The sequence below is a fragment of the Myotis daubentonii genome, chromosome 2, assembly GCF_963259705.1.
Source record: "Myotis daubentonii chromosome 2, mMyoDau2.1, whole genome shotgun sequence".
NCBI classification, from domain to species: domain Eukaryota; kingdom Metazoa; phylum Chordata; class Mammalia; order Chiroptera; family Vespertilionidae; genus Myotis; species Myotis daubentonii.
This window is the reverse complement of record NC_081841.1, coordinates 83007225-83023420: the sequence shown is the minus strand read 5'-3', so window position 1 is coordinate 83023420 and position 16196 is coordinate 83007225. Positions and strand designations below refer to the sequence as shown.

General features: G+C 37.0%; 1 protein-coding gene across 1 annotated transcript in view; it reads right to left on the bottom strand.

The window, feature by feature from the left end:
- The window catches only part of LRRIQ1 (leucine rich repeats and IQ motif containing 1), a 251675-nt gene that overhangs the window by 163610 nt on the left and 71869 nt on the right, over nt 1-16196 (bottom strand). Inside the window, exons 13-14 of the mRNA XM_059683729.1 lie at nt 12266-12339; nt 8636-8729 (exon numbers count right to left, since the gene is read on the bottom strand). Of these exons, the coding sequence (XP_059539712.1) occupies nt 8636-8729; nt 12266-12339 (168 nt within the window). The remainder of the gene's footprint in view (nt 1-8635; nt 8730-12265; nt 12340-16196) is intronic.

The following is a 16196-nucleotide window of genomic DNA, read 5'->3' as shown; positions in this document are numbered from 1 at the left end:
GTCTTTTTAAAATTATGAAAAATTATGCCAACTAATATAAGTGAAATTTGATATGTACTATTTTCAAGTTGGTATTACTCTAGTCCAGAAAAGTTCATTTAAATATAAAAATTATAATGGCTAAATTATGTATATCTTTACTAATAAAGCCTAAGTAGTCATCACGCCATGATGCCCTCATGCTGTCACAAGATGGCTGTGCACACAGCGGGCGCACGCGGCTGGGCTGGGCTGGGCTTGACGCTGCATGTGCGACACAGAGCCTGCCTGGTGTCCCACCTCCTCGCTGCTCCATGTGGCAAGGCCTGCCTGGGGGCCCCAGTCCGCATGGCGAGGCCTGCCTGGGGGTCCCAGTCCGCATGGCGAGGCTTGCCTGGGAGGTCTGCCTGGGGGCCCAGCTCCGCATGGCGAGGCCTGCCTGGGGGCCCAGCTCTGCATGGCGAGGCCTGCCTGGGGGTCCCACCTCCATGAGGCGAGGCCTGCCTGGGGGCCCAGCTCCGCATGACGAGGCCTGCCTGGGGGCCCCAGCTCCACATGACGAGGCCTGCCTGGGGGCCCCAGCTCCGCATGGCGAGGCCTGCCTGGGGGCCCCAGCTCCGCATGGCGAGGCCTGCCTGGGGGCCCCAGCTCCGCATGGCGAGGCCTGCCTGGGGGCCCCAGCTCCGCATGGCGAGGCCTGCCTGGGGGCCCCAGCTCCGCATGGCGAGGCCTGCCTGGGGGCCCAGCTCCGCATGGCGAGGCCTGCCTGGGGGTCCCTCGGCTCCACACGGTGAGGACTTCCTGAGGGTGCTGCCTCCTCCCAGCTCCATGCAGTGAGGCCTGCCTGGGGGTCCCACCTCCTCCCAGCTTTGTGCACGGAGCCGGGAAGAGGCGGGTACCCCGGCTCCATGCAAGGAGGCCTGCCTGGGGTTCCCCAGCTCTGCATGGGAAGCCTGCCTGGGGGCCCAGTTCCACATGGTGAGGCCTGCCTCAGGGTTCTGGGGGTCCCACATCCTGGCTCCACGCGGTGTGGAGGCAGGACCCCCGACTCTGGCCTACCTCTTTGGGGCAATCCATCGAGGAGCCCCGGATGGGTGGGCAGGGCCTACCTCTTTGGAGCGATCCATCACGCGGCTCCCACACTGTGACAGGGCACAGGCCTGGCTGGGAGACCTCCTCCCCACCCCAGTACATGAATTTCGTGCATTGGGCCTCTAGTATTTATGATATAAATACTACCTATTTTCTTTCAGTATTATTTCTAATTAAATATCTTCTTTAAGACTATAAAGTACAGTGGGGCCTTGACTTACGAGTGTCCCAACTAATGAGTTTTTTGAGATACGAGCTGTCTCTCGGCCGATTTTTTGCTTTGAGTTGCGAGCTAAAATTCGGGTTATGAGCCAGCTTCCGATATCCCACCGCTAGTTGGCGCAGCGAACGTCACAGTGAACGCCACAACATCAGCCCAGCATCAAGTGTCTCACTCATTCACAATTGATTTGACATATGAGTAATTTGAGTTACGAGCTCCGTCACGGAACGAATTAAACTCGTAAGTCAAGGCCCCACTGTATATATAGTTAAGTAAGTGCCACATGTGAATATCTAGCTATATATCTTTTTTTTTTGGAGGGGGGGTGTTGCAGGGCTGGGTGAAAAAGGTGAAGGGATTAAAAAAACACCTCATAGACACAGACAACAGCATAGTGTTTACCAGAGGAGAATGGAGGGGGTGGGGGGAGATAGAAGAGAGTAAGGGGAGGATAAATGGTGATGGAAGGAGACTTGACTTTGGATGGTGAAAACACAATAATATATACAGACTAGAGGCCTGGTGCACAAAAATTTGTGCACTCGGCGGGGGGCGGGGGGGAGGTCCCTCAGCCCAGCCTGTGCCCTCTCACAGTCTGGGACCCCTTGGGGGATGTCCACCTGCTGGCTTAGGCCCACTCCCCGGGGGATCGGGTCTAAGCTGGCAGTCAGACATGCCTCTGGCAGCCCAGAAGTCCTCGGGGGTTGTCCACTTGCCAGCAGGGAGCAGGTCTAAGCTGCAGTTGGACATCCTTAGCGCTTGCTGAGGAGGCGGGAGAGGCTCCTGCCACCACTACTGTACTGGCAGCCATCAGCCTGGCTTGTGGCTGAGCAGAGCTCCCCATGTGGGAGTGCACTGACCACCAGGGGGCAGCTCCTGCATTGAGTGTCTGCCCCCTGGTGGTCAGTGTGTGTCATAGTGACCAGTCATTCCCAGTCGTTCTGCTGTTAGGGTCAATTTACATATTACTCTTTTATTATATAGGATAGAGGCCTGGTGCACGGGTGGGGGCCGGCTGATTTGCCCTGAAGGGTGTCCCGGATCAGGGTGGGGATCCTGCTGGGGTGCCTGGCCAGGCTGGGTGAGGGACTGAGGGCAGTTTTCAGGCTGGCCACATCCCCTTCGGGTGGGGGTTCCCACTGGGGTGCCTGGCCAGCCTGGGTGAGGGGCTGATGGATGTTTGCAGGTATCTGGGATTTATTTATCTTCTATTATTGGAACTTTGTAGCCTTGAGCGGAGCCCAGTGCCGGCCAGGGCAGGCGGGAAGCTTGGCTTTCTCCATCGCCAGGGGCAATCCAAGCCTCCTGCTCGCTCCAGTTCCGTGGACGCTGCTATCTTTGTGACTGAGTGATGGTTAATTTGCATATTGCTCTTTTATTAGATAGGATGATATATTATAGAACTGTACACCTGAAACCTATACAATTTTATTTACCAATGACACCCCTCAATAAATTCAATATCTAGATTTTAATAGACTAATATAAGTATATTTACCACAAGCATATTCTATTAAAAATAAGTGTTTATGCTTCATATAAATAAAAATAAATTTGAAGATTATTCAGGACACTAGAGGCCCAGTGCACAAAAATTCAGGCACTCGGGAGGGTCCCTCAGCCCAGCCTGTGCCCTCTCACAGTCTGGGAACCCTCGGGGATGTCCTCTTGCCAGCTTAGGCCCTATCTCCAGCTGGCAGTCAGACATCTCTCTGTCAGCCTGGGAGCCTTTGGGGGATGTCCAACTAATGTCTTAGGCCCATGCAGAGCGGGCCTAAGCCATTAGTCAAACATCCTTAGTGCTGCCGCAGAGGCAGGAGAGGCTCCCGCCACTGATGCTGCGCTGGCCAGCCATGAGGCAGCTGAGCGGCACTACCCCTGTGGAAGCGCACTGACCACCAGGGGACAGCTCCTCCATTGAGCATCTGCCCCCTGGTGGTCAGTACGCATCATAGCGACCAGTTGTACTACCGTTAGGGTCAATTTGCATACTACCCTTTTATTATATAGGACTAGAGGCCCGATGCACAAAATTCCTGCAAGGGGCTTGGCCCTCGCAGCTGTGACGGCTTGCCTCAGGCTTCCCAGCCCCGGCTTTGTCCAGAAGGTTGTCCAGGGAATGTCGTCCAGAAGGTAGTTCGGCCATCCAGTCTAATTAGCATATTGCACTTTTATTATTATAGATAGTTTGTTTCTAATTGCAACTGGCAGCATAACAGCTCCTTGAATGGAAACTGATACTGGATCAGCAGGAGAATCCATGCCTTATCTGTCCAACACCTAATAGAAAAACCATTGCCCCTAAAGATATGGCTCTGAATCATGGGCATAACTACTTATTTTATTTTTCATCGTAGACTTAGTCTACATAGTTACTTTGGAAAATAAAGATAGCTATTTAAAAACAGCCCACCATGTATTTTCATTATAAATAATATTTCCTGTCAAGCAGAGTCTTTTGGACATAATTATACTCTTCTTTTTGTATGAAAGATTTTCCTCTAAGATCTGAATCCTAGAAATAAGGACCCAAGACTTGAGGTTAGTGCTTTAAATCACAAAGCAAGACAAGCACAGACTTTTAACACAGACACCTGACCTCTTTTCGCAGTTATTTCCTTCATCAGGCTGTTTTCTGTGTTTGTGTGGTTTTTTTAAACTTGATTTTAAATCTTACCAAACTTGAGAGGTTTAACTCAAAGTTTTCCTCTTCAGGGAAGGCAGTGTTTCCTAGTTGCACTAAATAAAGGTGGTATTCCCAAATTTCTAAACCATATCTATGCCTTCAATAATTATCAGTGTTAGGTACTAAAATGTAAGAGTTAAGAGCACAGACTCTGGAACCTCACTGCATGGTTTGAATCTGGGCTCTTCCACTTGCTAGTTGTAGGACCTTCAATGTTATTTAGCCTTTTTGTGACTAATTTACCTTAACTATAAAATGGGGATACCAGTTAATTATTTAACTATGCATATTGTAGGGATTAAATGAGAACAGTGCTGGCACAAAGTAAATGCTATTTGAGTGTTTGCTATTAGTTTTCATGGTTATCATTCTTTGCTATCCCTCACAAGATCACAAAAAATTACTTGAATTCTTGGGTTACATTGACTTTCCTTTATAATGTCCAACATGTTATGACACTATTTACATATGGTAGGCACCCCCTAAATACTTGGAGATTGAGGATATATATATATATATATATATATATATATATATATATATATATATATGGTCTGGTTTCCCTAGAAATAGACAAAGGTAGATTTTTGTGTGCTTCCAGGAATTGTTCTTAAAAAAAATATGTATATTATCCCATTCAATTCTCACAACTACTCCATAAAACAGGCACTATTTTTATCATGACTTTATCAATGATGATTTAGAGAGCTGGGAAAGTTATTTGCCTAGAATCACACAGTATGGGGCAGGATTAGAATGTACTTGTTTAAAAACACAGTGATTTCCCAACTTTAGTGAGTATGGAATCATACAAAGGGCTTAGTAAAGCACAGATAAGTCGTCATCCCCTAGTTTCTGATTGAGTGAGTCTGGGTAGCATCCAAGATTTTGCATTCTAATAGGTTTCCAGACGATGATAAAGTTGGTGGTCTGGGGATATGCCTTATAAAGGAAATTCAATGTAACCCAAGAATTCAAGTAATTTTTGTGATCTTGTGAGCGATAGCAATGAGAATTATTGCACTGGATAATACTTTTTTCTCTATGCTACACAATTTAAACTGTATTTGGAAGCATGTTTCTAAAGTAGAAATTGACAAGTTCTGTTCTAAAACATGTGGATACATAATAATTTTTCCTAAAAAATAACAACAGTGTAACATTAAAAATTTATGTGGAACCTGAGCTTTGGGGAAAAAAAACACTTTCTGTCAAAGATAATACCTCTACTGTGATACAAAAGTTTCACAAGTAGCAAATTACACAGGTATTTGACTTGGTGTAAAAATGCAATTTTCTTAACTAAAGACCAATTAACAAATATAGGAAACCAATTCAGGGGTGGGTAAAAGTAGGTTTACAGTTGTGAGTACACAAAACAAAGTTTATACTTGTATAGCTATTTATTAATTATTGTTTTATCTACTTTTATTCCAATTGTAAACCTACATTTGCCCAACCTTGTACATCTGGCAAGAGAGTATTAGAGAGGTTAGCAGAGGCCTCAGACAAGGGAGGCAGCAGAGACTACTCCCTAAACGCTCTTGTCTTGTTCTGCAGGTAAATTAAACAAGATATAGAAATTTTAACCATAACAAGATCACTGGTTCCTCTGTAAGATATTCTATATGCCTTCTGAAGATATCAGAACCAGGGTCTCCTTGACTGTGGCCATGTATCATAGGGAAATCAAGTCAGAGCAAAGAGTCAACTGCTTCTGCCCTAAAGTCAGATGTCATAACAACCCCTTTTTAAATCTTAAATTCCTTCTTCCCTATATTTTGCTCAAGACTGTTCTATTTTCACTACGTGATCAAATTGATAAGACTTGCTGACTTGATCCAAACTCTGAGTATCCTGAAACAGATATTCCTATCTAAACTTTAAGAAATGATTGCTTTTCCCTATACTTGCATTTTACCAACTCACCTTGATGTACTGGGTTGCATACCCAGTCTATTTTAGCTTTGTTCTGCCTTGATGTACCCATGACCTGACATGACACGAATGTCAAATGTATAATAAATCATGTTGAATCTTTTAACAAATGAATGCTTCTGAATATTAAAAGAAACACAAGTTTAGGCCAGAATCATCACTAGAAATTCCAAAGTGGACATATGCAAGTCTCAGTATTCTGGGATGCAATTGACCTGGACCTGGGTAAATGAGTAATGATCAGAGGGTGTGTGAGAACAAGGGAAAGAACCAGTGGAAAGCAAAAAACAGAAACATGATAGGAATCCATATAGGGCACAGGACTGAAAGTAATTCTGATCAGCTAAAGTTGAAAGAATACCTATAAGAGGTATTAGGGAGAATACTCAGAAACTCAACACCACAGTAGTGGGACTACATTAGCACTAGTCTAAAGATTTCCCACAGAATTTAAAAGCAAGCTTTGAACATGTCTCACTAATTCCAATTAATTTAGCTGCTGCATGTCAGAAACAAAATAGAAGCCATTTATTTTTTAAAAAATATGATATCAACAATATCAAATTTAAAATGTATGTAATACAACCAAAATTTACCAGTTATGCAAAAAGCAGGACAATATGACCCAATCAGAAAAAAGAAACCATTGACAACCAAACTCAAAATGAAAAAGTTGATGGAACTAGCAGACAAGAATGTGAAAACAGCATTATAAATATTCTGCCAAGATGATTCAGGAAAACATGAGCACGATTAGGAGAAAAATTGCAAATGGTGTTAAGGCATAAATGAAACTTCTAAAGATGAATGACAACATCTAAAATTTGAATTGAAAAATAGTCTGGATAAAATGAATTACAGAGTAGATACATAAGAAGAAAATATCAGGAAACTTGAAGACACAGCAATAACTATTAAGAGTGAAATGCAGCCAGAAAAAAAAAGTATTATAAATGTAATAACAGAGCAATAGCAATTTCTGGGATATATCAACTGGTATAATATTGGTGAAACTGGAGTCCTAGTAAGGCAAGATAGGAAGGAGGCAGAAAAATATTTGAAAAAATAATGGCCAAAAATGCTCAGATTTTTTTTAAAGTATATATTTTTATTGATTTCAGAGAGGGAAGAGAGAGATAGAAAAATCAAAGATGTGAGAGAATCACTGATCGGCTGCCTCCTGCACACCCCCCAACGGTGGTCAAGCCCATAACCCAGGCACGTGCCCCCAATCCCCGACCAGAATCCAACCTAGGACCCTTCAGTCCACAAGCCGGCATTCTATACACTGACCCAAACCAAGCAGGGCAAAAAGTCTCAGATTTTATGGAAATTATCAATCCCTTAATTCCAAGAGGTTTAATTAATTCTAAGCAGAATAAATCCATATATAATCATAACAAACACACCATTATCAAACTGCTGAAAAGCACTTATAAAGGGAACATCTTAAAACTATCCAGAGGCAGCCCTGGCCAGTGTGGTTCAGTTGGTTGAGTGACATCTCATGCACTCGGAGGTCACTGGCTCGATTCCCACTCAGGACACATGTTGCAGACTCAATGTTTTCTCTCTCTCCCTCTCCCTTCCTCTCTAAAATTAATAAAAACACATTTTTTTAAAAAAGTATCCAGAGACAGAGCTGGGGAGGTGGCTCAATTGGTTGGAGTATTGTCTTGTACACCAAAAGGTTGCAGGTTCAATTCCTGGTCAGGCCGCATACCTAGGTTTCAAGTTGGGCACATATGGTAGGCAATCAATCTCTCTCTCTCTCTCTCTCTCTCTCTCTCTCTCTCTCTCTCTCTCTCTCCCTCCCTCCCTCCCTCTTTCTCTCTCTCTCTCTCTTCCCCTCACTCTCTCCACCCCTCCCCCTTCCTGTCTAAACATATCCTTAGGTGAGGATTTTTTAGAAAAGTATCCAGAGATAGAGGAATGAAGATAAGAATGTCAGCTAACTTTAGGTAAAAAACCATGGAAGCCATAAAAACAGTGGAGAGACAGTTTTAAAGTCCCAGGAGAAGGAACTGACAGCAACAGCGAATGAGGTAATTTTCTGGGGTGATTAAAAAAAAACACATTTATTATATGTAAATTATCTTTTAAAAAGTTGATTATATAAAAGATGCTAGTCAATTTAGGGGAAACAGTGCTAACATAATATGAGAGTTTCAATTAGAATAACTTTTTTGAAGAAGAAAATTAATTTTTAAAATTACAGAATACTTTCCTTCATTTACACCTATGTACTGCAATGTTTCAAAGGGAGGCATGAAATCACGTGCTTATAATACATATAACATATACAAACTTCTTATTTTAAGAAATTAAAACAAAATCAAATTATTGACAGAAGGGAAACAATTTTAAGAGATTTAGGTGACTCCTAAAAAGTAATTCCCAACAAATAAATGCCTTTTCATAAATAAAAATAAAAACAAGTTAACATCATACTAACACTATCACAAAATAGTAATATGGATCAGAATTATCAGTTCAAATCTGCATTAGTTCATAAAATGCCAAAAATTATTATAGTTTGAAAAATATGTTCAAACTATTCTTACAAAACTATTTTGTCTTGAATAACTTTTAAATTATCTTTATTAACTTTTCCCAAGCAAACTGTATACTCAAAACAATTTTCACCAACTTCTGTTCTCTACAACTATCATAAAGTATGTACATAGGGTACAACAGTGTTTTGTTTTGTTTTTTACCTCCAGTTTATTTCTTGAAGAAGTGGGTTTCCAGTGATATTCAATTCACGAAGAGAATAGCATGCATCAAACCACTTTAGAATACTTGTAAGATCTATAAAAATAAACAGTAAGAATCATTATGAAATATTTCACATAAAGAAATCATAAATAAATGAACATTTTGTTTAATTAGCTGTTAAATAAGCAACAAAAAGTATTTGTTCCACAGAAAACAATATACATACTATATTAAGAACACAGACTCTACTGCCAGAATATATATTTCTACCTTTTAGCAGCTGTGTGAACTTATGTAAATCATACAACTGATTTATAATTCAGTTTCATACCTATCTCACAGGGTGAGGATTAAATAATGTGTGTAAATGGCTTAAAACAGTTCATTTAAGGTTGTAAACACAAAATTGGAAAAAGTGAAATCTAAAGTAATAGGATAAGTGGTAAAATTGAACATATCCTTAAATAGAATTACATGGACCTATTAAACTTACAAAAATAAAAATAGTCGGTCAATCTCAGAATTTCTCTCCCACAGAAAACCATCATAAAACTGGACAATTATATATGAAGCACCTGTTTTTAAGCCTGACTCTGAGAGAAGGGAAACACACATGGTGACCTTACAAGCACAGTAGTTTTCTGCCTGAAAGCGTTTTACCACTTCAGAGCAAGAAACTGGAAAACAAGCAAAGAAGCTATCTTGCTGAGTGAGGAGGCAAAGATTAGAACTGAAGATGGAATTTATGGTAAAAAGTACTGATAAGAAGCTGTGTGTATATATGTATTGGGGGTGGGAGGTGGGAGAAGAGTCTATGTGAAGATTTACAGCAGGTCCCTAGAGGAGGGCTAGGTGTTATATAGGCAGAAAAGACAGAAAACTAGCAGAGATCACATTCTGTAGGGCTAAAAGCTGAATAATGACACTACTGTTCATGCTGACATGAAAGACATTGGAGTTTCAGCCCAGCCAGAATGAGGCCCAACTGAGTAGAGATTCAACTAAAATCCAGAAGACTATGCATTGGAAATGAAATGGCCTGGTGTAGGGGCATGCACTAAGAGTTGAAAAATTAAATGAGTTGTCCTAGGAGAGAATAAAATGAAGACTGCCAGAAACAAATTATCCACTAATACTTTAACTGTCTGCCAGAGTTAAACTTAACACCTTTTTTAAAAAAATATTTTTTATTGAGAGGAAGGAAGCAGGAAAGAGAGACAGAAACATCAATGATGAGAGAGAATCATTATTGGCTGCCTCCTGCATGCCCCCTACTAGGGATCCAGCCCACAGACCAGGCATGTGCCCATGACCAGAATCAAATCTAGAACCCTTCAGTCTGCAGGCCAATGAATGCTCTATCCACTGAGCCAAACTGCCTAGGGCAAACTTAACACCCTTTAAAAGGAAGACAACAATGCCCAGACCCAGTAAATAAACTGTGTGCACAATGTTCAACATACAGTTACAAATCACTAGACATAAAAAGAAATAGAAAAATATGACCTAGCATTAAGAGAAAAGCAGTTAATAGAAACACGTTAATAGAAAGTAGCCTAATGTAAATCAATTTTGACAAAGACACCAAAGTAATTCAATGTTGAAAAAGCTTATTCAACAAATGTTGCTCAAACAATTAAATATCTATATTAAAACCTGAATTCATCCCCCTACTTCATATCATTCATAAAAATGAATCTGAGATAGGTCAAAGACCCAAAGGTAAAAACTAAAAGTATCAAACTTCTATTAGAAAGCATGAAAAATCATTTCATTCTGGAGGTGGGAAAATACTACAAAGGACACAAAGAAAAATAGCTAATAAATATGATAAATTAATTTTATCACAACTTAAAACTTCTGTTCATCTACATATAAAATTAATAAGTAAAAAAGTTCTGGGAGAAAATATTTACAAAGTATAACTTCATCCAGAATGTATTTTAATTTATACAAATCAATAAGAAAAAAAGCAATAAACAAATTTTAAAAATGGTAGGAAACTTCAGTAGACATAAAAATATACAGAAGTCATCAAAAATGCATGCAAAGAGGCACAATATCATTCTTCATCATGAGAATGCAAACTAAAACAATAATGAAATATAAAACACCCTGTAGAATCGAGCAATTGGAACACTTGCACGTTGCATTTATCCAAGAGAACTGAAAACATATATCCACAAAAAGATTTACATAAGATTTTCCAGAGGAACTTTATAATCATAGTATCTCCGAACCACAAACAAAATATCAATCAACAGGAGACTAGACAAATTATGATGTATTCTATATTCATATAATTGACTACACTTCAGCAAAACAAACAAACAATACAAACTACATATATAAATGACAGTGTAATATTTCATGAATGTTCAGCAAAGAAAATTGGAAGCAAAAGATAATGTACTATTTTATTCCATTGATATAAAAATGTATAACAGTCAAAATTAACCTATGGTGACAAATTAGAACTATAGTTGTCTTTATGAGGGGACTGACAGGGAGGAGGGATGGGCAAACTTTGGGGGATGAGTCAGCCAAATGAATTAATCATTTTTTGATTTAGTACATTTTTATTTATTTATTTTTTTAATATATTTTATTGATTTTTTACAGAGAGGAAGGGAGAGAGAGAGAGAGTTAGAAACATCGATGAGAGAGAAACATCGATCAGCTGCCTCCTGCACATCCCCACTGGGGATGTGCCCGCAGCCCAGGTACATGCCCTTGACCGGAATCGAACCTGGGACCCTTCAGTCCGCAAGCCGACGCTCTATCCACTGAGCCAAACCGGTTTCGGCAATTTAGTACATTTTTAATTGGTGTCTACTATATACCTGTTAGGAGTCCACAAGTTAGACAATGTGTTTGTTTTTGTTTTTTACCTTTACTAGGCTACTTATTTCATAGTTAAAAGGTATATGAATTTAAAATAACAATAAAATTGAGACATATGCCCAGTTCTACCAGAAAGATATGGAAGTGGTATGATTTTAAAGGTGGAAAGAATATATCAACTGAATTATTTCACCATGCCTTTTTTAAGGAACTTATAAAACAGCAGATGTAAAAATACTCTGACCTTTCTTCTTTTTCTTTAAAGCAGGAGATGAATTCCTGTGTGAAAGATACCCTCCCTATACCAGGAGGAAAGAGACATTCTTCTCACAAGGACAGGAAGAGAGGCTGAGAGAAATATACACAAACAAACTTGTTAAACTAACCCTTATTTCCTAGTCAATTTTTTATTTAAGTAAATTCCTTAAACCAAGCACCTTTGCCTGGTCACATATTCATAATTTACTACTCTTATCTAATTCTCTAGGTAAGTGTTCAATTCTAACTGCTTCTTGGGATCTTTATTTTTCTTGGGAGAACTCCCATGTATATGTGTGTGTGTGGGAAACCCTACAATTAAAACTTTTCTTCCCTGTTTTTCTTGTGTCAGTTTAATTCTTAGTCTCAGCCTAAGAACTTAAGAAGGTAAAAGGGAAAATTTTCCTCCTCTCTATGTTAGTGTGTGTATGTATCATTAACACATCTATCTAAAACAGCTCCTCAATGATATTTGGAACAGAAATTCAAAAAATATTTTTTTCAATTATATATTATTATAAACTTACCAGAAAGGCAGTTGTTGCTGACATCCAGTTTTTCCAGAGAAACAAAATGAAAAAGTGGTGTGATTTTTGTCAAGCTGAAAACAAAAAAATAGAATTCATAAAATTTTTAAATTGGAAAGGCCTTAACATTATTGAACTATATAATTATAAATAATATAGTACAATTAAATGATATGCAATTATATGTAATTGAATATGCAATAGTATTTGTACACTAAAATACAATTATAATAACACTAAATAACAGTGCTTATTAAAATGCAATAATTATAAAATCTAAGTATTTATTTTATAATGTAAAACTTATATTCATTTCTATAGAGAAATTATCATGGGCTTGCCAATTTAAATAACAAATATCATTTCTTTAGTGTATATGTGCTATTTAAATAAAAACAAGTGAATGTTTTATTGTTAATTGTTTTTGTCTTCGTATAAGGCCAAATTTATAATATTTATGTATTTTTTCTGGATTAAACCATTAGAAGGAAAAACTCATAAAAATATGTATCTTCACTTTTTTACAAGATAACTGATTAGAATCACTAATAATAATAGAAAATGTTTTATAACAGTAATATAGACAAGTCTGGCAGAAATATATGAATATTTATAATCAATGCTCTTGTTAAATCATGCATATTCAAATTCTAGTAATAAACTTTCCTCCTACTTTTAAAAGTGTCTATTACTTTCTAAGTTAAAATTGTCATTAAGAGCCTATATTCTAGCAAGGAACATAATATTTAAAATATCACATCACTGGAAACAAAAGTCATAAAAGAAAAATTAACTTTAGTTTGACTTACATTTCTAAGACAAGTCTACACTTACTATGAACATAATATCACCTTATCCTAGATATTTGGAAATAAAAATTAAGTCAAATCATCTGAATCTTTAAATAAAACAAAAATTCTTTCATATAAAATATATTCTCATCACAAATACAATAGTGTTCTGAACCAATTCCCATTATAAATGTTGGAACTTTATAATTGTTCAAAATATGCTTCAGTGGAAGGAATATTTATAGTGCAAAAAAAAGTATGCATTAATTTCCAGGTTTTTGTGTTGTTGTTTTTAAGAAATATTGCCTTTTCAGTTGGCCTGGCAGATTCCTTCATCTTTATTTCTGACAGCTCTTAGCAATTGAAAAAATATATATACACTACTATTAAGTTCAGAAGGTTACAGAATAATACTGTTACTGGAGGCTCATGGATCTGACACAAAACTATCGCTTATACTGACCTTGACTTCTCTCTTGTACTATCCTGTTCTGTATTAGAAAGACAGAGGATACTACCGATGAAAACATAGACTAAATAACAGGCTGGAAGAAGATCTCTCTGAATGTAGCCAATCCTAAGTACAATATTACTATTTATACTAAACCTATACAACACTACTTCTTAAAAACAACGTCCAGTGGGGGAAATCCAAGGTAATAAAAGAAAATGTGGAAAAATATGGCCATTTCATTTATACATTTACTTCATTATTTGTACACAGAGTCCTTAATAGTAAAATTTACTGAAATGTCACATGTACAGAGAAAAACAAAGAAAATAAAGGGAAAACTTAAAACTTTGTCACTGTATACTTAGTGATTTAAGCACTAACATTAAGACATATCTATTTAGACATGTTCTACATTATTATTACAAGTAGGAAATGGAAGTTATTCTTCAATATATAATTCTAATCAATGTATTTATTAAAAGAAAATTCTTATTTGTTTTCTACCTTTAATATATGTCCAATAATAACTCTTTGCTCTTCTATTAAAAGGATTTGGAAAGATTAGCCGATAATTAGTTTTTCTCTTTTTTCAGAGTATATAATTTTTTTTCCACCAATTAGTTACATAGCAACATATGGTAGAGGTAAAACACAGGTTGTATGAAGACATCAAGTAAAAGTAACTAAGAAAGTTTTAGAATTAAAAAAACAAAAAAAACCGTTTGCATATACCTATTCAAGTAAAAAAATATTTGGTTTGATCAAATATTTTAATAATATTGAAATTTTATCTTTTCCGATAGCCATGCTTTTAGAATCATGTTTTCATTTTTGGAAATTTAAATCAAGAAAACTGGCAATTCATTCACCTTTGTGACTATGCATTAGGATGGTAGAAACCTAATAGTAGAATCTTAAAACAAAACCAAAAATAGACAAACTCTAGAACTGTTACTGACATTCTGTGTATATTTTTCCTAAGAAAATTCAAACCAGAAAGACAAAGGACATTAGTGAAAACCTAATACTATTTGACCTTGTCACATTAGCCCTGGGCATAAAAAAGATATAAATTTCAAAGACGACAAAAAGCAAAAGATTTGTACAATGAGCAGCCGATGGGTAATAGTTTCCACTTTCTGCTCCTACTTAGAGTCTCACTGGAAGTAGAAAGACTTGTGAAGCCAGAGAGTCCTCCAGTTATAACTCCGCAGAGTCAAACTTAAAACAGTCACATGTCCTAATGAAAATTTAAAACAGAAGTCAGAATGAAACAAGTATTTCAAAGAATATGTGCTAAGTATCATTCTTTATATGTATTTCATTTGTTGGAAAAAGAGCATATGGACATAATTTCTTCCCTGTGATGAAAATATTTATCAAAAACTAAAAGAAGAATATATAAAATTTAAAAGACATACCAGCCACAAATACAAATATCTAATTTATATATTTTTTTTCAGGTTTACAAATGCATTCACTAACATTTTCCTTTTGGATCATTATTATACCTCATAAAATAGGTTAGGTAGGTATTATTATCTTTTTTTACACATGAAAAAAGTGAAGTTCAGGTAGTGAGAAAAGAGTTGTTCAATGTCAACTGACAGATAAATGTGGATTCAGAATTCAAACCTAAATCTGCTGAGTCTGAATTTTACCAAACCTGATATGGTTCTGAAAAGGTCAATGCATATGTGAAAGCTTAATGTAAAATGGCTACTCTTTACAGTTTATCATATTAGCTTATTATGAAAAATCCTGAGATTGAAAATTATTTTTACTATGATTTTAGAAAATAATTTTTTTACTGTATATCTTCATTCAGATCAATCACATTTCCATGGTTCCCTCGTACTTCCCCTTTCATCCTTTCAAAAGTGGTAGACATTTGGATGTACAAAGAGCTTTGAGAGATCCACAAAAACTAAATTCAAATATGTGACAGCAGTATTAAAATGTTCAAAAAAGCATATTATATAATTTAATCTCTTTTTAAATATATTAAGTTCAAGATTAAGCTCTTTTATTCCTAACGGTTTTTTGAGGGAAAGGACATATATTACTCAGTTTTGTATCCCCCAAAATAGCAAGCATTATCTCAATATATAAAATGTATAAAGTTAAGCAAACAAAATTATAAATAAATATTTTTAAGTATACCAATTATAGTTATCTCTAAAATAAATTTTAATAGTCTAGCATATATTATTCCTAGTCATATCAGATTGATAGGGCAAAAATCTATTAGCCAGAATCACCTTTAACTTTTTAAAGTAGAATATTTCTTTGATGATTTCAATGGCTCAATAAAATTAAAGGCATTATTTCTCAAAAATGTTCATAATTTAAATATTTCTAATATTTTAAAATATTATGCTCATCACTGTGGCTTGAGAAACATTTCTATGGTATATGCTAAATATGTCCACTACTGAGGGATTTTTTTTTTTGCATATATCCAAAGCACAGCTAAGTATTTCTATTAACATTTTATTTCTTATCTGGAAATATTGAATAAAAAATCCAATGGGTTTTTGGGTGGCCCAAATTGCTTAAACAGTGTTATCTGATAGAGCTGACTCTGGAATAAATATCCTTTTAAAGTCAAATCACCTTTCATATTTTAGATCTGATTAAAACAATGTGAAGGTATTTTTGAATACACAGTTGGTTCTGATTTGTC